The following is a 21,521-nucleotide window of genomic DNA, read 5'->3' as shown; positions in this document are numbered from 1 at the left end:
TATTCACCATTTTTTGGTAGATGTATGTAACTCCTGCGAATATCCTACCTCTTTTCCATCACTGCCATAAACCCTGTGTTTTGGTTGTCATGACACTGTACCGAGACCATATACCAGTCAGTATAGTGAGTGAGTTTAGTTTTACGCCGCTAATATTCCAGCAATATCACGGCTGAGGACACCAGAAATGGGCTTCCCACATTGTAGCCATGTTGTACCCAGCGTTATGAGTGAACGCTTCAACCACTGGGCTACCCCACCGCCCCCCAGTATAGAATATTCAGAGTTTCAACAGAAGTCCTTTCACTTTTGACTATCTGTAAACAGTTGTACAGGAAGTAATATCCTGCTGCCAGCTGAGCCTTGCAAACTTGCAAGGTGTGAAAAGATCACTTGTTTGTTTTCTATTATATATACATTTCCCCAATCCTTTTAAAGTCAGTGGTTTGTCTAATTTCATCTTGCATAGAATACCTAGATTTAATTTTGGGGGGGAAAATCAGTACTCTTATAATGTTCCCAAAATTTGTGTATTTCTCATTTTCTCATTTGCATTTTGAAAGTATTTGTGGCAAAAGTTTCATTTTGTGATAATCTAGAGAGAAAGTGAATGATCTAATGGTGTTGTCATTGCTAATAAGAGTTTTCAGACTTACGATCATGTTTCCTCAACCATTTCAGAGTACTTTCAATCAAAACTTAGTTCTTTCATCATGAGCCCTAACTCAATAAAGCATGTGGTCACTTGGCAGCCTGACAACTGTGATGTTGTCTTGCATAACAAATAACAAACACTGGCATGAACGTGACATACATGGTGCCCAATGGGATTCTGGGACCTCTGTGTTTGTATGGGAGTTGACCAATGAGTGAGTGAGTGAGTTTAGTTTTACACAGCTTTTAGCAATACTCTAGCAATATCATGGCGGGGACACCAGAAATGGGCTTTACACATTGTACCCATATGGGGAATCGAACCCAGGTCTTCGGCGTGACGAGTGAACACTTTATCCACTATGCTACCCCAGCTGGAGTTGAGTTGACCAATGAGGACTGGGTTGTAGCTATGTGACATCCTGTGTTCGAAATTCATGCTAGTCCAATACTTCAAAGTTACAAGTAGAAATCCAATGATGGTAATCTTTGACTACTAGGGGTGTCGCGATACGCGAATGTATCGATGCATTGATACATTTTTACTGACGATACGATACGCGATACATGCTTGCGTGTATCGATTCCTATTTTAAAACTTTATCGATTCAAATTTTTATGCTATCTCCATCTCCTTCAAAGTCTTGATAGTAAAATTATACAAGATCACTCCGATAAATAGATGTAGCTAGCTTTACTTAAAAAGTAGGTTGGAAACTAACAGCTTTTGTGATTGGCTAGACTATTTTGATGGACCAATCAGCGAGCGCGTACGTTGCCGGTAAGGTAATGCTATGAAAAGGCGCGAAAATTATGTATCGCGATACATATCGTATCTTGACCTTAAAATCGTGATACGTATCGTATCGTGAGATTGGTGTATCGTGACACCCCTATTGACTAGTAGCATTTTAGTTATGTAATTCCCAACCAGTTCTCAATGCTTGAATGTTGCTACAAACTGGAACTAAATCAAACTGACACAGACTGTAGATATGACCATGACCAGATACAAACTCTGTGTAGCTTTGGAATAATAATACTTGTTCTCTTTACATGTCTTGAAAATACTAGTTAATTTACTGGCACCAACAGTCCAAAGCCATTTTTAACAATTACACAAAGAGCAATGCCAAAAAATCTTTTGTCTAAAAGACAACAAGTGGATATAATATGACCTTTTAAACTATTCCCACCCATTTTGACAATTCATATTTTGGGACATATCTATCATAGGTTTTTGGCATCTAAATTCATCTAAACACATTTGATGCTTTGTTTAACATTAGCTTTTTCAACTTTAATAGGATTCTATCTTGAAGTCATTTTCTTGCTTTCTACCTACCTTAGATGAGCTAGTTTACATATTTGGCTTTTCAAGATAAAAGTCATCAGATGTAAATGCTTCTATATTAGCCCGTCAGTTTGTTTGCTTTTTATTGTTGTCGCTAATATATGATCTAAAAAATGCTGTTTTGATATTTTATTTATGCACATTAAAACACTAAAATTACTTTTAAAGAAATTTAACACTAACTCATTAACTGGCTGATCTGTTTCAGTGCGATATGACACATTTGTTTGCAGATGACAATTTTCTTTATATCTAAATGGCATGTTTTGAGTTAAAATGTGTTTGAGACAATTTCATGATTTTGCTTTTTCATTTTTCTCCGATGCTAGTGTGGTATTAGTGATAAAGGCATCCTCACATACTGTCATGGTAAAGCACAATTCTGAAATACCAGAAATTTATTATGGATGTTCTGTCAGTGATATTCTTGTAATGTTCCTGAGTCGAGAATAATAATCTGCTTTACAAGATTTTTTGCCCAAACATTTATTTCAACAATATTTTTAAAATATATAGTCTCAAATCAATGAGTAAAATATGTGAAATAGAGATTAAATTGTTCTATTCTCAATTATTTGATATTCTTGGCAAAATGATCCCATATTTTGCTTCACAGTTGAAAGTGTGTTTACCTTTTGGGTCTGGGCCCTTATTTTCGAAAAATTCGTAGCCCTAAGAATTCTAAACTTTGATCGTAGCCAATGTGTTAAGAATGGGCTTACGAAGTTCGTGTAGGGTAGACTAAGGCTTAGTCTCTGAATATATATAATTTTGATAGTAACAAACAAGCCCATTTAAATTGAAAAGGATCCCTAGGGAGACCAGAGATTCAGAACCTGGGGAAATGTAGACTTGCTTCATTTAGGGCTTTAGCACTACAGGGAAGGCTAGGCTGTAGGGAAAATAATGTGGTTCAGGGACTGTGAGACAGACTATTCGTAGGGCTACGAACGTTCAAGAATAGCTAGCCTGGTTTCTAGCTTATGATGCCTTCATCACTAATGCTGTTTTATTTTTGAAAAAGTGACTTGTGTCAAGCATCCTACATCTCTGCATGATACCGTATTCAAAGTATTGAGTTCCCATGGAGCTCTTTGAGACACTTAACTACTTTGAGTGTGGTACTCTTTTTTGCTTGTCAAGTTGTGTTCTCTGCTGAGAGTTACCTCCCTTTGTGTGTGTTGTGGTAGCTGCATGTACATTGTGGACTCCGCCCTTCCTTCACTTTCAGAGCGATGAAAACACACCACCCCCTGTCTTGCAGCCCGGGGAAGTTTCGGGGGAGGAGGCCACCGTCACTAACATCAGAAACAAGGAAGTGATCAAATTCGAAATCCCGCTCAACGACACTGGGTCAGCTGGGCTTGGAGTCAGCGTCAAAGGAAAGACGACATCAACAGCAGAAGGGACCAAAGATTTAGGGATTTTCATTAAATCTGTCATGCATGGTGGTGCCGCGTCCAAGGTACTGGTGGAACGGAAAATATTTTGTCCATTTTATTAGTTGGTTATTTATGCCTTGTTGTATAGACGGCTGAATATGAATAATGATTTATTAGATGACCTTGAGGGAAAAAGAACTGTTGACCTTGACCTTTGAATTCAACGTCTAGGGATTCCAGATCAGAAAAGGCCTTTTTAATACCACATGCTGGTTGGAAGAGTTGGCCTGGATGAACCTGGAACAGACCTGGATAGTTTTTTGTCATAGTATTCCGTCCACATGGCTTGTTGCTCTTGCTATCAGCCACCAGTTTACTTGTCCAAAATTGATTATGGACAGGTGATATTACCAGAATATTGCCAGCAATGGCGTCAGATGATTAATATGATGAAACAGGTGTAGCAAGGGTTTGTGGATTACTGATGTTGATGAAACTGACAACCTGGGTGTGTTCACGCAGAAACAGCTAAAGTTTAGCTGAGACAGTTGTAACTAGACCTGGTATAGATATGCAGGTGTATCTTCAGGTGAAGAACGAAATAGCTTAGGGACCTTTCATTATTTGGGGCTAGGTGGGGTGCTGATGATTTTAAGCGGGGCTCACCCATGTTGTTCTTTGGGGTGGAGGGTGGGGGTCAGCAATTTTGTACAAGTGGGAAAGGGGGATCAGCAATTTTTACATATAATCATTATAGAAAATATGCTTAAATATTATGGGAAAGGAAGGGGGGGGTAATTGATTTTGTACATGACATGCAGGGTAGGGTCACTTACTTTGCACATAAATTTTAGGGGGCGTCATTCACATTGTACATGCTTCTTCATGAAAATCATCATCATCATCATCATCATCATCATCATCATCACACAAACACACACACACAGAGCCATGTAATCACCTATTTCTTATCTCAAGGACAGTAATTGTTTTATTTGTGGTGAACCAGATTGAACCTATGGGACTGGAGTGAGTATGGTTTAACACCGCTTTTAGCAATATTCAAGCTGTATCACAGTGGGGGACACCAGAAATGGGCTTCACATGTTACACCCATATGGGGAATAGAACCCGGGCCTTGAGCGTGACAATCAAGTACTTTAACCACCAGGCTACGCCACCGCCCCCTTGTCAAACGAGGGGAGCAAAGGTTTGTTGGTAACCAAACAGGCGGCAGGTTCAATCACAACACGTCCTAGGGTGTGGGTCTATCTAAGGTGGAGTCATCTATTTGGTATCTCTAGGTCAGTAATATCAGGGACGTATTCGTAAACCAGATTGAACCTATGGGAACGGAAATTGAAGCCCGAAATGTTCCAACATCATCAGCATCATGACCTGAGTTTCATTGTGTTTGCATCCGCATCACATCACATCTGGTTTGCTATTAACCTGCATGGTTTGTGATTGCGAATGTTGAGAGACCTGTTTCAGGTGACTGTCGGTTGTTCTGGTTGCAGAGGTCTTTATTCAGTGTGGCCTGTTGTTAGATTTATAATTACTACCAATTACTTTTGGCCCGTGAAGATCCAGGCTAGAATTGGTCTTCAGCAACCCATGCTTTTCGTAAGTGGCAACTAATGGGATCGGCTGGTCAGATTTACTGACTTGACTGAATTGCTGAGTATGACGTTAAAACGCAAACAAAACTTGGCGTTAAAACGCATGAAACAAAACTTGAGTGTATTTTGATCATTGGTATATAATATTGAAACATGAACCAACATTTGTATAAGAAGCCTGTGTTTTGTTTTGCCATTAAGTACTGTTTCTTGTGCTATTCAGAGCATTTTCATTACACTGTGATAGTGCTTTATGAATAATGTTCTTGAAAATTTTTCCATGTTTACTTAAGAACAGCATTATACTATGACATACCTCTTTGTGACACAAAATTGAATTGAAAATTATTTGAAGGCATCTTGATAAGTAGATGCTTGTAATTTGACAACTGTTCTGAATGTTTCATTTAGTTGTGATTAGCAGATCACAGTTAGCACAGCTATGTAATATAATACTTATCATTGTAACTATTATCTTGATACATCATGCAGAATTATGACCTTTCTTCCTTTTCATTAAGGATGGTCGTCTGTTCGTCAATGACCAGCTTCTAGAGGTTCACGGCATCCCACTGACAAACATGTCCAATGTCAAGGCCATGGATCAGCTTCGACGTGCCATGCAAGTTGACGGACCCATGTGTGGATTCATTTTGTTGACAGTTGCTAGGAAAATAGGTGCTCCTTCCCCGTTTCTATCGAGTGAAAATTCACTGGACACAACAGATGGAAGTCAATTTGAAGTGCTTAATCATGGGGTGACCATATACGGGGAGAAGAATCATAGTCGCTCCTCTAGTGGGGACAATACCCTCTTTTTAAGGGGAGAGAATTCTGGTCAAACAAGGGGAGATAATTCTGCCAGAACAAGGGCTGATGTCAGTGGGAATGGACAGCCAAATGGTGTAAGTAGGACTATGCCTTCTAGTTTGGCTGTGGATAGACTGATGACTGGCGATGGTGGAAATGGGTTACGCAACGAGTCCTACAACCGAGCAACACATGAAAGTTTCGAGATGACGCCTGAGAGTTCCCCAACTAAGCCGTCACAGCTGGGTAAAGTGGCTGGACCGATGCGGGATGATGTCATTATTGAGAATGATATGTATGCCATACCAAGAGTAAGTCATTTACCAACCATGACAGGGTTTTTTGTTTGAGAAATCAAGCAGTATTTGGTCTAAAAGTATGTCAGAGTTAGTCAAGATGTGTTGGTGTATTAAAGTCCAACTCTGTTGATCTAGAGTAAGTCAGGTAGGAATGATTAGATTTGGGACTCTTGCCATGCAGATTTGAGTGATGTAAATGTTTATGTAATCTTCACAGCTTTTCCATTTTCCTAAATATAAAGTTTGGCATTATATATTTATATAAAGTGTAGGTAAATTGTCATGGGCAATATGGCAAATTACATGCATATTCTACATATCATATCGTTGATGTTTTTCTTTAAAAAATTTATCATTTCAGTATGCTATGAAGTCTAGGTAATGTACAACCACCATCACAGAGAAACATGTATGTTGTTAGTAATGATGATGGGTATATTCTAGAAGCGTCAGCCACCTCCACGGCCCCATTCCACACTGGGGATCCCCCACATCTCCCCCGCCCACTCGCGCAGCTCCAGCATGGAGGACTACAACGACGACCAGCATCACCGCCAACAGCAACACCAACGTGGGTCAGCCAGCGACTGGAGCAGCAAGCTGCAGGAACATGATGAACTGTAAGTGTCACTGTGTCTAGTCAGGTGTGTAACTGTGTGTCTAGTCAGGTGTGTTACTGTGTGTCTACTCAGGTGTGTTACTGTGTGTCTAGTCAGGTGTGTTACTGTGTGTCTAGTCAGGTGTGTTACTGTGTGTCTAGTCAGGTGTGTTACTGTGTGTCTAGTCAGGTGTGTTACTGTGTGTCTAGTCAGGTGTGTTACTGTGTGTCTAGTCAGGTGTGTTACTGTGTCTAGTCAGGTGTGTTACTGTGTGTCTAGTCAGGTGTGTTACTGTGTGTCTAGTCAGGTGTGTTACTGTGTGTCTAGTCAGGTGTGTTACTGTGTGTCTAGTCAGGTGTGTTACTGTGTGTCTAGTCAGGTGTGTTACTGTGTGTCTAGTCAGGTGTGTTACTGTGTGTCTAGTCAGGTGTGTTACTGTGTGTCTAGTCAGGTGTGTTACTGTGTGTCTAGTCAGGTGTTACTGTGTGTCTAGTCAGGTGTGTTACTGTGTCTAGTCAGGTGTGTTACTGTGTGTCTAGTCAGGTGTGTTACTGTGTGTCTAGTCAGGTGTGTTACTGTGTCTAGTCAGGTGTGTTACTGTGTGTCTAGTCAGGTGTGTTACTGTGTGTCTAGTCAGGTGTGTTACTGTGTGTCTAGTCAGGTGTGTTACTGTGTGTCTAGTCAGGTGTGTTACTGTGTCTAGTCAGGTGTGTTACTGTGTGTCTAGTCAGGTGTGTTACTGTGTGTCTAGTCAGGTGTGTAACTGTGTCTAGTCAGGTGTGTTACTGTGTGTCTAGTCAGGGGTGTTACTGTGTGTCTAGTCAGGTGTGTTACTGTGTGTCTAGTCAGGTGTGTTACTGTGTGTCTAGTCAGGTGTGTTACTGTGTCTAGTCAGGTGTGTTATTGTGTGTCTAGTCACGTGTGTGACTGTGTGTCTAGTCAGGTGTGTTACTGTATGTGTAGTCAGCTGTGTGTTACTGTGTGTCTAGTCAGCTGTGTTACTGTGTCTAGTCAGGTGTGTTAATGTGTTGAGCCAACTGTTTGTTTCTTTGACTAGTCAGATGGTTACTGTGTCTAGTCAGATGGTGACTGTGCCTAGTCAGATGGTTACTGTGTCTAGTCAGGTGTGTTACTGTGTTGACTCAACTGTTTGTTACTTGGGCTAGTCAGATGGTTACTGTGTCGAGTCAGATGGTGACTGTGTCTAGTCAGGTGTGTTACTGTGTCTAGTCAGGTGTGTTACTGTGTCTAGTCAGGTGTTACTGTGTCTAGTCAGATGGTTACTGTGTCTAGTCAGGTGTTACTGTGTCTAGTCAGATGGTTACTGTGTCTAGTCAGATGGTTACTGTGTCTAGTCAGGTGTTACTGTGTCTAGTCAGAGGGTCACTGTGTCTAGTCAGGTGTGTGCTATATATCATTATCAGTGCTTTCAATATGTCTGTATCAACTCTTAATTCGCTATCAACATCAACTGTCCCTGAGAAAATTTCAAAGCAGCCGAAGCCTAAAAACAATATTGGGTCATCCCTCGCCATGATGTGGGTGTTGGGGACCACTGGATGCCATTATGAAACACGTGTGGTATACATAACACAGAATAAAGGCCAAGTAACATCGTATTTTCCTTGTGCATAACTGCCACAGATTACCCTGTAGTTATTGCGAGGGACGATTGTACCTCCATAAATGCACATTGCTCTGTGGGGGTGGTGGAGTAGCCAAGTGGTTAAAGTGTTTGCTCGTCACGCCGAAGACCCGGGTTCGATTCCCCACATGGGTACAATGTGTGAAGCCCATTTCTGGTGTCCCCCGCCGTGATATTGCTGCAATATTGCTAAAAGCGGAGTAAAACCATACTCACTCACTCACTCACTCACTCACATTGCTCTGTATATTCAGCCTTCAAATCCTACAGTCCCTGAACCGCATTATTTTCCGTTCTGCCCAGCCCTTTCTGCAATGCTAAGGCACTAATTTAAGCAAGTCTAGATTCCTTGGGTTTTGAATCTCCCATCTCACTGGGGCTGATTTTCAATTTGATAGAATTTTGTTGTTTCTGTCAAAATAAATTATGTATACTGAGGGAAAGAAATAAGGCATCACATGAAAGCACAAGTGTCCCTTTATTTTTTCCCAGGTTTCTTCACAAGCTTTGTATCACATACCTTGTGAAGAAAACTCGAAACAAATAAAGGAACTCTTGTGCTTTCATGTGATGCCTTATTTGTTTCCCTCAGTATATTTTCAGAAACTAGCATTAGTCTATACCCCACCCTCTCACACAGGATGTATTGTGTCTTGTCTTTCAACAGGAGCCCCACAGGAGACTTTGAGTTCCAACGGGAAGGATTTGGGCGCCAGAGTATGTCGGAGAAACGGAAAGGTCACATTGACCCTCGTGGTAGCGGTTCTATCAGCGAGTCAAGGAAACAAGAGATACCAAAGGTACATTACTTTGTTTGAGAAACATCATCATACAGAACAATCGTACCTGCACCATGGAAACATACTGTTTTGTGTCCTTTAGATCCTTAATAAAGCGTTTCTTTTATCTGAAGTTCCAGAAACATCTTCATATTTGACATTTTGCTTGAAGATGTTTTATTTTGTAGACTGTTTGAGAACTGAGGTATAGACTAGAATACAAGTGCACTGATATTTATGAATGCATTTATGATTTCATATTTTCATTTTGAGATTGATTTCCTTGTCAATTTATTTTGCCAATTATTTAGAAACTGTTTCTTGTCTAGATATAGGCATTATTAATCCAGTAAAATTGCATAATCAGTCATTCTTAATCTGCTCTCTTTCCATGTATTCTAGATTAATAAGACCTTTTCACAAATATATACAAATATTATTAATGACAGTGATGGGACTGGTTGTTTATCATGGGGAGTTCGGGGGATGAAATAAATACAGTGAAAATGGAGAATCCCCAGTATGGAGCACAACTGTATGGGACAGTAAGATGGGGAGGAGGGGGTTCGGGGCACATCAAATAGGATTCAACTGTCAATATTTTAATAAAAGCACTATAAATTTGAACGTGATTTTGGGTGTGATATGGTACCCTAATTGTTAAAGCATCCTCTCGTCATGCTGAAGACCCTGATTCTAGTCCCCACATAGGTATATACAATGTGTGAAGCCCATTTCTGCTGGAATATTGTTAAAGGCATAAAACCATACTGAGTCACTCACTCATTGAACATGATTTGGAGACTGGGTGCCATGTACAAAACAAACTTAAGTCATGTGAGTTACAATCGCCTCAGTGTTAAGGTCCCTTGTACAATGTCACCCTGGTCGTCTTCTATCATAGGGAGGGAATGGTGTGAACAAATGTTTATCTTTCTATATTTTATTTGTTATTCTTTATTTTTATTGGGGCATTAGCAAAGTGTAATACAGATAATGCCACCCTGGCTTTCTATCATAGGGTGGGAATGGTGTCATGAAAAAATGTTATTTTGTTATATTTTATTTTTTCGTTCTATTGGGGAGTTAGCAAAGTGTAATACAGATAATGCCGCCCTGGATTTCTATCATAGGGTGGGAATGGTGTCATGAAAAAATGATATTTTGTTATATTTTATTTTTTCATTTTATTTTGGACTTAGCAAAGTGTAATACAGCCCTTCAACCAGTCCCCCCCACAACCCCATGATAAATTACCAGTCCTTAGGATGATTATATTACTAGCTGGTCTTATTTTTGTGTTTGATTTCAGTCCTGTACATCATATTTAGCCATGTTGGAACCAATATTCCACTCTTTATTACCTTCCTGGGTACTTGGGTGTTCAAACAGGTCACTCAACTCAGTCTGTCAATGTCATTTCAGAGAAATTTCAGGCTCGGAGAGTTCAGTCTTTTCATGTGTCAGGTATAGGAGTCTGTGCAACATCTGCCTCTTCATCTCTCTAACGTCTCACTTCCTGCAGTCTCCATGCAGAGAATGTTTAGTGTTGTCAGTGTGCATCAGGTGAAACGGTTGTGGAGATCACTAGGGGTGTACTCCAGGGCATACTGCAGGGCGTGGGTTTAGGCCTGAATATTTGTTACCCTCAGAGCATCGTTGCACAAACAGATTTTAGATTTTTTACAACAATTTATCACAGTAACACTGTTTGCAGTAAGGCCTGAATTTTTATAAGACACTTCCCACAAAAACATCTTAGCTTAACAACTATTGCTGTTCTGAAGTGTTTCATAGATTTAATACATTTAATGTTAATTACGTGTAGGCCTAAATTTTTATGAGGCTCATGCTGTTGATCACTCACTGGCCAGTCTCACCATTTTGAGGAGCGGTGGGGTGCACTAGTGGTTAAAGCGTTCGTTCATCACGTCGAAGATCCAGGTTCGATTCCCCACATGGGTACAATGTCCATTTCTGGTGTCCCCCGCTGTGATATTGCTGGAATATTGCTAAAAGCGGCGTAAAACCAAACTCACTCACACAAAGAGACGTTAGGATTATAACTGTTTCACACCTTAAATTGGTCATAGTTTTATTGCACATAATACTGTTTGCAGTAAGGCCTGATATTTGATAAAGCTCAAGGCTTAATCCCACAAATACATCATAGCATAACGACTGTTCCAGTTCTTAAGTTTTTCATAGATTTAGTACAACATTATTTATGAGGTTAAATTTTTATGAGGCTCGCTGTGCTGGGCGGTCATACTATTTTTACCTCAATTTTACTCGAATATAGAATTATGGTTTGTAATGTAAGTTTTTATCATTGATGAAACCAAAACCTTTAATAAGCAAGGCAATATGTTTTCTTTTTTTAAAATTAAACTTGTGTTTATGGCAATGGTGGATTAGAAATTGCTCACTGCTGCGCAGGAATGTCAAGGTCGTGTCAATAAACACCACCATCACTGCCTACCATTGTAACATTCACTTAAGAGGAAATGGAAGAATAATTTACAGGGATTGCCCAAAAATTAGGATAACTTATGCCAGGAATTTGAAGAATATATCCTTCGATTGCTCCTCCATACACCAATTTTAGGGTATCGGTTACTTTAAAGCGTTCTGATGCTCTGAGTCACTCCACATTAATCTCCATGACCGTTCAACCATATTGAAGGCGATGGCATGTGTGCGTATTCATTGGCAAGAATGAAAGGTTTTCTATCGTGTGATTATAATGCTCTTTAGTTTGAAAAAATAGAAAAGTTCTTTTTATATCAGGGGTATGAAGTCATTCAAATCCCAGTAAATTTTGATATATGAATTTTCAGATTTACCAAAGAAAATGCACATGTGTCGTAGCATCTGGCCATCTATTCGTTAGTCTTTTCTTCTTCCATTGATCACTGGTGTACAAGTATACAATTATTGTACAATTAAGCCACAAACACAGAATACAAATGTTGCTGTCAGCATGATGTAATTAAATGCCACTTAAAACTCTAACATTACTTGGCTGGAAAAGTAAAAATGTTTATCATTATGTAAGGCTCCATTTAGGATTGCTTGAAAGAAATATTCATTTATTTGGATGACAGTGTAAAAGGAAAAATATTTTCTGATGAATGTGAACTTAAAAGATTTGTATTGTAAATTGAATGTTTTGGACAGTTTTTGTCAGAATCCAGTAGCCTGAAATTAATCACCAGTGGCAGCATCTTAACAGTTATACAGTTACCGTGGCAACCAGAAACAATGTGACTGAATGTTGTGTTAGTTTCATTGGATGAGATTGTAGCATGTCTGTGATGAGATTTTGTGAAGATATTCCAGCTGCAGGAGTACAAGAAAATAGAACGCAAACTTCACTGACTCACTTTTGTCACTAATCTTGCATGGTAGATTTATAACAGTCGGTGAATTTAGTTCTTAACATGCATTTTAATTAATCTGCTGAAAATAAACTTTGGTACTATCGAAATTCCAAGAATTATTGCCACAAGTGATTGAGGCTCATTTTCGTGCCACAAATCAGCATGTTTTGCATTTTGTGCAATGAATGAATGACATACCCAGTCAATAGTTTGCATGACAGTATCAGTAGCATGTCATCGGCATGGCAATATCATGTCAGTATCATTGTGATGTAAGAGTATTAGGTCAGTATACCAAGGCTATCAAGATCATGGTGATATGCCGATATCGTGCCAATATCGTGATGTGCCGATATTGTGTCAAGATCATGGTGATATGCAGATTTTGTGCCTAGATCATGGTGATATGCTGATATCATGTCAAGATCATGGTGATATGGCAATATTGATAAATATCATCATGATATTTCAGTATTGTGTCAATATGATGGTCATATGGCAATATCATGATTGTATGGCGATATCATGTCAATATCACGTCAATACCTCATCAGTACATACACTATAGCGACTCACCTGGGGTAAATCATCCACCTATATCATATTGTGGGGGGTTGTTTCTGTGAACTGTTTAAACAAGGCTTCACCCAGACTCCAGATTGTTGCACTAAGATATCTGATGGAAAGAAGTAACCAATCTTGTCTTTTCAAATTGACTTTGGACTTGTGCAAATCTGTACAACATATCAGTGACGTGCATAGATGCTATCGACAGACTGGTGTCAGTTGGAGTCAATATGCAGTCATTGAACCTTTTCAGAATTCTTCCACAATAAGTGTACTTTTCATAGTAACAAAAACTGGAATGTTTTTTGTCATCATTAGTCAATGTATACAGCTCTGTAAGGCCATGTGTAAATGCAGACTTTGAATATTTCAGTCCTGATTTTGAATCTTCAAATGATTACACAATGCACATAGAAATTATCAAATGTGACATATGTTATATTTGGGATTACACTTTCTTTGTAAAGTACAGATTCTAGTACTTTTGCTGGGTGGAGTCCCATCCGGGATTCGAACCCACACCCTCAGAGTCAGGCACCTAATCACCAGCACACCAACTCAGCCACCTAACCTGCTGAGCCACCGGGACTTGTTGGAATCTGACTGATATGATTCAAGAACTTTGTTAACACAGAACCCAGCATGAATCCAAGACTTTAGTGATCTTGGGGTTTGCCCTTATGATGAAATTTGAAGTGAAAATTTATTGACTTAAAAGTAGTTCTGAAAATGGGCCCAAAACATATTTCAGTAAGGCCAGCCTAAATTTAAACTTTGAAACCAATTTTTAACCAAGATTTTTGGTTGCACAACACTTCCAGTAGCAATGTGATATGTACATATGATTGATGTTGTATATAACACAATAGACACACATGATAGTGCTCGAATGTGATATGTACATGTGATTGATGTTGTATATAGCACTATATACACACCTGCATCATGGTGTAACTACAGAATATTCACATCTTGTCATGTTAGTTGTGTGTTCATAGCTATTAATTATATTCCATGTCTGTGCATGATGCATATGTCAAAAGCTCCTTCTTTTTCAATTTAAATTCAGACAAAATACATTATTATTTTTTATATTTCAAAATATGTTAAATATTTTAGGGACCATCTCAAAATCAGAAATGAAATACAGTAAAAAGACATTTGAGCTATTGACATCACCCCATGTGAATATTGTTTTTATTGTTGTGTTATAATCGTTGATTATGTAATCTATACCAAATTTCATGATGCTTAACCATATAAGTGACGCCCTCCTATACCAACTTGTTTTGTAATATACAAAGTAGTTTACATAGCCGCCCCATCAAAGAATAATCTTGTCACCTATCTAATCAATATATTGTATATGCAATAATTCACAATCACTGTAACAAGTTACTATGTTACTGTCTACCAGGGCCCAGTTGCACAAAGCAGTTTTAGCCCTACAGTTGTACACAGTTAGAGCAAAAGTGTTTCCAGATCAAAATAGCACTAAGATCACTTTGTGCAAGTGGGCCCAGTTTGATCCCAAGGCTGTACATCTAATAAATCACAAACACTGTCTATACTTTCGATGCTTTTTAACTTGGGGATTTGTAACACTTTGGTTACTTACATAGAAAATCACACCTTTTCTAATCAGTTGTCTGTGCTGAGGCAGAACCCTATGAAGAGTTGCTTCCCCTTGTTGTGCCAGAATATGTTGATCAGGGCTTTCCCAGACTGGCCCTGAGTGATATCAGTCAGCACTATTGGTTTCACCAATGTGGTCATTGTTCAAGGGGTTGCCCTCCCACTTCAAGCTGACACATTGTGATATGACTGAAATAGCGTTCAATTCAGCATCAAACACAATCACTCACTCACTCACTTACTCAGCCCCACTAGTCAGCTATGATACTTGCTACGGCTCTTTTGTGAAATAGTGAAAAATGAGAAAATTATCCTGAAATTTAAGAAATTTTTCAAACTGTCATTAAACATTCAAAAGTTGAAATGACCCGTTTATGAAATTATATGATCAACAATATGGTTTTCGCCAGTGTATAATTTGAGTTTTGTTTTTAAAGCATGTATGAGCCATGTTGTTCTAACTGTTCATTGTTGCTAACAAGCATGCGTTTATCAACAGGCATGGCCGAGACCTCCGACATGCATGAAGACTCACCAAGACTGAAATCCAGTGGGTCCATGGAGTCTCTTTTGTCCAATAGAACTAACAACAACCTGCATGAACCCACCCACCCCAGTATGTACACTGACCAATAAGTGACCAGCACGCTTCATCAGGCTATATCGATGCTATCATGTAGGAGATATCGTCCAGCTCACTGTTCTGTAGCACCACGGGGAGTCTTGTTTACAGGCAACACATCGGCCTAACCAAAGTGCTAAACATTGATCCGAAATCATCAATGCTCCCTTGTCATTTGCACCACTATCAACACCACTCCACCCCAACACGACATTAACCCTAACACCCACCTACCCCACAGCCCAGACATAGCCATGAGCAGCCCCAACCTCAACCCTAATAACACACCCCCGGACCCGGACCCGGACCCAAACCCACACCCAAACCCGGACCCAAACCCAAACCCAGACCCGGACCCAAACCCGGACCCGGACCCGGACCCGGACCCAGACCCAGACCCAAACCCGGACCCAAACCCAAACCCGGACCCGGACCCAAACCCAGACCCGGACCCAAACCCGGACCCAGACCCATACCCAGACCCATACCCAGACCCAAACCCGGACCCAAACCCGGACCCGGACCCGGACCAAAACCAAAAGCCACCACAACCAAAATCACCTATGCTCCCTTGTCATTCCCTCTGGTATCAGGGCTGTATGATAGCCGAGTGGTTAAAGCGTTTGCTCATCAGGCCGAAAACACTTGTTCGATTCCTGACATGGGTACAATGTGTGAAGCCCATTTCTGGTGACCCCTGCTGTGATATTGCTAGAATATTGCTAAAAACTGTGTAAAACTAAACTCGCTAACTCACCTGCTGCCATCAGGTTGCAGAACAACAAACCTTCCAGTGTAATGGAGACATAATGTTCAAGTTGACACAAGCATGCTGGTCATTGCAGCTGGTCCCATCGTCTCACTAAACGATGGTATCTCAGACTGATATATCAGTATGTCCACCTAAAGATGCATGAATACATCTCATTAAATAAATAAACCAATTATATTACTAAACGATGGTATCTCAGACTGATATATCAGTATATCCACATGCATGAATATATCTCATTAAGTAAATAAACCATTTGTATCACTTGACGATTGGACCCTAAGAGTGATATATCTGTATATATGACAGAATCTTGAATATATCAAAATATATATTCAGAATAATAAAGCAATAGCTGTTGTTTTGAATAATTCATTCTTGGATTATATATACATATGTGAAAATGCAATATCATTTGTTTTTATATGTTTTATGGGTTGGAATTATCTTTATGTGTTGAACTGAACAAAAAGGTGTGGTATTATTACAATGTATTACTTTGGGGGAATATTTTCAGCTGTTAAGGCTAAGCACAGCATTTCATCAAAATGTCTCCCAAAACATTCATGATCCCTAACTTTTTGTGTTCAGTATATATGCATGTACTGTGTATTCATAGTGTTTGAATCTTTATATTTATACATATCGAAGGCTGGGATGATATACCATACTGTTTTGGATTGAATCATTACCATATTCACTGTAATAAGTGTGCCAGGAACAAAAGGTAGTTTATATTGAAATTGCTAATGAAAATCATACCCAGCAAGTAGAATTTGTGGTCAAGAGATTGAGCACTTGTCAAAAAAGTTTTAGTCCAAATGTCAATGATACTATACCGTTTTTGATAATAGTCCTGTTGTTTTCAGTATTCAAAAAGTCTCTAAAATACATAGGAAATATTGACTTCCATGTAAATTATTTATAAGAAGTCTTATGACTTATGACCCTCACTCTCAGAGTCAGGCACCTAATTACCAGCAAATGAGGGGGTATCAAAAATTTCTAATTATCACCGAGAAGTATTCAGGGTAGAAACTTTATTTTGATTTCTTGACCTTAAGACTTCTCTACATAGTCACCATCCAGAGTGACACATTTCTCTCAACGTTTCTTGACCTTAAGACTTCTCTACATAGTCACCATCCAGAGTGACACATTTCTCTCAACGTTTCTTGACCTTAAGACTTCTCTACATAGTCATCATCCAGAGTGACACATTTCTCTCAACGTTTCTTGACCTTAAGACTTCTCTACATAGTCACCATCCAGAGTGACACATTTCTCTCAACGCTTTCTTGACCTTAAGACTTCTCTACATAGTCATCATCCAGAGTGACACATTTCTCTCAACGTTTCTTGACCTTAAGACTTCTCTACATAGTCACCATCCAGAGTGACACATTTCTCTCTCAACGCTTCTTGACCTTAAGACTTCTCTACATAGTCATCATCCAGAGTGACACATTTCTCTCAACGCTTTCTCTCAACGCTTGACCTTAAGACTTCTCTTAGTCACCATCCAGAGTGACACATTTCTCTCAACGTTTCTTGACCTTAAGACTTCTACATACATAGTCACATCATCCAGAGTGACACATTTCTCTCAACGCTTCTTGACCTTAAGACTTCTCTACATAGTCACCATCCAGAGTGACACATTTCTCTCAACGTTTCTTGACCTTAAGACTTCTCTACATAGTCACCATCCAGAGTGACACATTTCTCTCAACGTTTCTTGACCTTAAGACTTCTCTACATAGTCACCATCCAGAGTGACACATTTCTCTCAACGTTTCTTGACCTTAAGACTTCTCTACATAGTCACCATCCAGAGTGACACATTTCTCTCAACGTTTCTTGACCTTAAGACTTCTCTACATAGTCACCATCCAGAGTGACACATTTCTCTCAACGTTTCTTGACCTTAAGACTTCTCTACATAGTCACCATCCAGAGTGACACATTTCTCTCAACGCTTCTCCTCAACGTTCTCTTGACCTTAAGACTTCTCTTCTAGACTTCTCTACATAGTCACCATCCAGAGTGACACATTTCTCTCAACGCTTCTTGACCTTAAGACTTCTCTACATAGTCACCATCCAGAGTGACACATTTCTCTCAACGCTTCTTGACCTTAAGACTTCTCTACATAGTCACCATCCAGAGTGACACATTTCTCTCAACGTTTCTTGACCTTAAGACTTCTCTACATAGTCACCATCCAGAGTGACACATTTCTCTCAACGTTTCTTGACCTTAAGACTTCTCTACATAGTCACCATCCAGAGTGACACATTTCTCTCAACGCTTTCTTGACCTTAAGACTTCTCTACATAGTCACCATCCAGAGTGACACATTTCTCTCAACGTTTCTTGACCTTAAGACTTCTCTACATAGTCACCATCCAGAGTGACACATTTCTCTCAACGTTTCTTGACCTTAAGACTTCTCTACATAGTCATCATCCAGAGTGACACATTTCTCTCAACGTTTCTTGACCTTAAGACTTCTCTACATAGTCATCATCCAGAGTGACACATTTCTCTCAACGTTTCTTGACCTTAAGACTTCTCTACATAGTCACCATCCAGAGTGACACATTTCTCTCAACGCTTTCTTGACCTTAAGACTTCTCTACATAGTCATCATCCAGAGTGACACATTTCTCTCAACGTTTCTTGACCTTAAGACTTCTCTACATAGTCACCATCCAGAGTGACACATTTCTCTCAACGTTTCTTGACCTTAAGACTTCTCTACATAGTCATCATCCAGAATGACAACATTTCTCTCAACGTTTCTTGACCTTAAGACTTCTCTACATAGTCACCATCCAGAGTGACACATTTCTCTCAACGTTTCTTGACCTTAAGACTTCTCTACATAGTCACCATCCAGAGTGACACATTTCTCTCAACGTTTCTTGACCTTAAGACTTCTCTACATAGTCATCATCCAGAGTGACACATTTCTCTCAACGTTTCTTGACCTTAAGACTTCTCTACATAGTCATCATCCAGAGTGACACATTTCTCTCAACGTTTCTTGACCTTAAGACTTCTCTACATAGTCACCATCCAGAATGACAACATTTCTTGACCTTGACACTTGAATAGACCCCCCTGATTTCATGGAAAACCAACCCTCCACCTCTTCAATGACCTCATTGGTATCGTTAAAACGGAGCCCACATCCTGGCTCAACTGTGACGGACATATGACTGGTTTAAAAATGGCTTTTCCATCTCACAACAGTATAAGATGGACTATCTTCACCATAAACAGACTTCATCTCCTCGTGAATCTGTCTGGCAGTGCTACCCTTCAAGTGCAAAAACTTGATAATGCTGCCTGTCTCAATTTTCTCCATACATGGGCTTACTCATGATTTGGATGAACAAACACATGATTAAATAAAGTGATGTAAATAGTTTTTGGTCCATTAACTAGATAAGGATCACTGATGTTACCTTCAAATTTTTATCATAATTTCTCAATAAATTCATGGCGATAATTAGAACTTTTTGATATCCTCTCATACAAAGTCATCGATCTAAACCTCTCAACCCCCACAGCTTCCACAAAATGATAGTGTGACATCTGCTAGTCAACATCATAAAACCCAACATGTTACAATCAAGTGTAAATCATTAAGATACCAGAAGGGTTAAGTTGGAGTTGTGCAGACACACACTAAAGAAATAACAGGTCTTCACCTGTGTGTAGTGATATTGTTATAATGGAGTCACAGATTTGCAGACATCTGTCAATACAATCATGTTTCAGGTCAATGCAATCATGTTTCAGGTCAATGCAATCATGCTTCAGTTCAACACAATCATGTTTCAGGTCAACACAATCGCCCCCTTTCCTCAAGCCCAGACTCGGCAGTCAAACCTCAAACGTTCGTCCTCTTTCGAAGACCTGGCCTCTGATAACGTCCCACAGATGGAGGTAGAGGAGATACCAGCATGGCGGTTTGCTCGCATTGGTCGACCCCCGTGCCTGCAACGATAGTTTCCGGGCTGCAGTTGATCGGTCCTACGATGCCCCAACGCCGGATCATAACGTTATGGATACTTGTAAGACCTATACATAACATTGTCCAACATTTTTAACAACAATTGTCTTGGAGTTTCAGAGTGGTTTATCATTTTGTGTAAATATTAATCATTTTATGGATGGTATTTTATGTTTTGGGGAAAGTAGTATCAGGGTTGATTTTGGCATGAAGGTCACATACTAACACAACTAACATTTAAAGGTGACTCTTGGCGGAAAGTCTTTTTGTGAAAGAATATTTTGAAAATGTCTTGTCTTTATGTTGAGTTTTTATTGTACATAACGGTTGTTGTCTACTTTAAAAGATGTTATGCCGTTGATGTTAATGTACTTAATAACCCACTAACTTATCAGTGTGCTTACCGGTACCTATAGCTGCTTATTCATGCCACCAAAGTCAGCTGTATTTCAATAACCTGAGCCCACGAAGCACGTTTAATCCCTGTACCATGGTCCGCCCAAGGGAGATATCAATACTGATCATAAAATATACTACTCACACTTTGCTAAGGATCACAAAAATTCCCAACTTTACTTAAACATAGATTTTTTATTTGAAACCCCTCTTTAGGCAAACAGTCACTTTAATTTAACCTTATGCACTTGATACATGAGTAACCATAAAAATGGTTTTCATGGCACCAATCAACCATTTTGCAAATCATGGAACGAGTCATTGACAAGTACTCAACACCTGTCAATAGCAGGTATGGGATCCACCGGATGTACTGACATATTGAAACCTAGGATCCATGCTTACAATAAGCTTAGATACTTAAACCAAATTAGACCCGACATCATAGTTTTCTGTTGAATCAATGATCTGATCCTTAGCAAAGTGTGAATAGTATACATGTTTCCTTTTCCAAAGAGCTGTATCCACACTTGCGTCAACCATGCACAAAAAATTGTTAGTTCCCTTGATGGATGCTATCGGCCACTCCCCTGCAGGGCTGGTTGTTAGTTCCCTTGAGGGATGCTATCGGCCACTCCCCTGCAGGGCTGGTTGTTAGTTCCCTTGAGGGATGCTATTGGCCACTCCCCTGCAGGGCTGGTTGTTAGTTCCCTTGATGGATGCTATCGGCCACTCCCCTGCGGGGTTGGTTGGTTAGTTCCCTTGATGGATGCTATTGGCCGCTCCCCTGCAGGGTTGGTTGTTAGTTCCCTTAATGGATGCTATCGGCCACTCCCCTGCAGGGCTGGTTGTTAGTTCCCTTGAGGGATGCTATTGGCCACTCCCCTGCAGGGCTGGTTGTTAGTTCCCTTGATGGATGCTATCGGCCACTCCCCTGCGGGGTTGGTTGGTTAGTTCCCTTAATGGATGCTACCGGCC

General features: G+C 39.8%; 1 protein-coding gene across 1 annotated transcript in view; it reads left to right on the top strand.

Moving 5' to 3' along the window:
- LOC124273617 (partitioning defective 3 homolog) overlaps positions 1-21,521 on the top strand; it is a 111,580-nt gene that overhangs the window by 76,738 nt on the left and 13,321 nt on the right. The window contains 7 exon segments of the mRNA XM_046708901.1: positions 3,240-3,473; positions 5,534-6,133; positions 6,566-6,741; positions 9,033-9,165; positions 10,570-10,611; positions 19,976-20,121; positions 20,123-20,208. Coding sequence (XP_046564857.1) covers positions 3,240-3,473; positions 5,534-6,133; positions 6,566-6,741; positions 9,033-9,165; positions 10,570-10,611; positions 19,976-20,121; positions 20,123-20,208 — 1,417 coding nt within the window.

Source organism: Haliotis rubra, unplaced genomic scaffold (assembly GCF_003918875.1).
Source record: "Haliotis rubra isolate DU_JTF1 unplaced genomic scaffold, ASM391887v1 Scf182, whole genome shotgun sequence".
Taxonomy (NCBI): Eukaryota; Metazoa; Mollusca; class Gastropoda; order Lepetellida; family Haliotidae; genus Haliotis; species Haliotis rubra.
The sequence above is the reverse complement of the archived record's forward strand: the minus strand, read 5'-3'. Positions and strand labels throughout refer to the sequence as shown.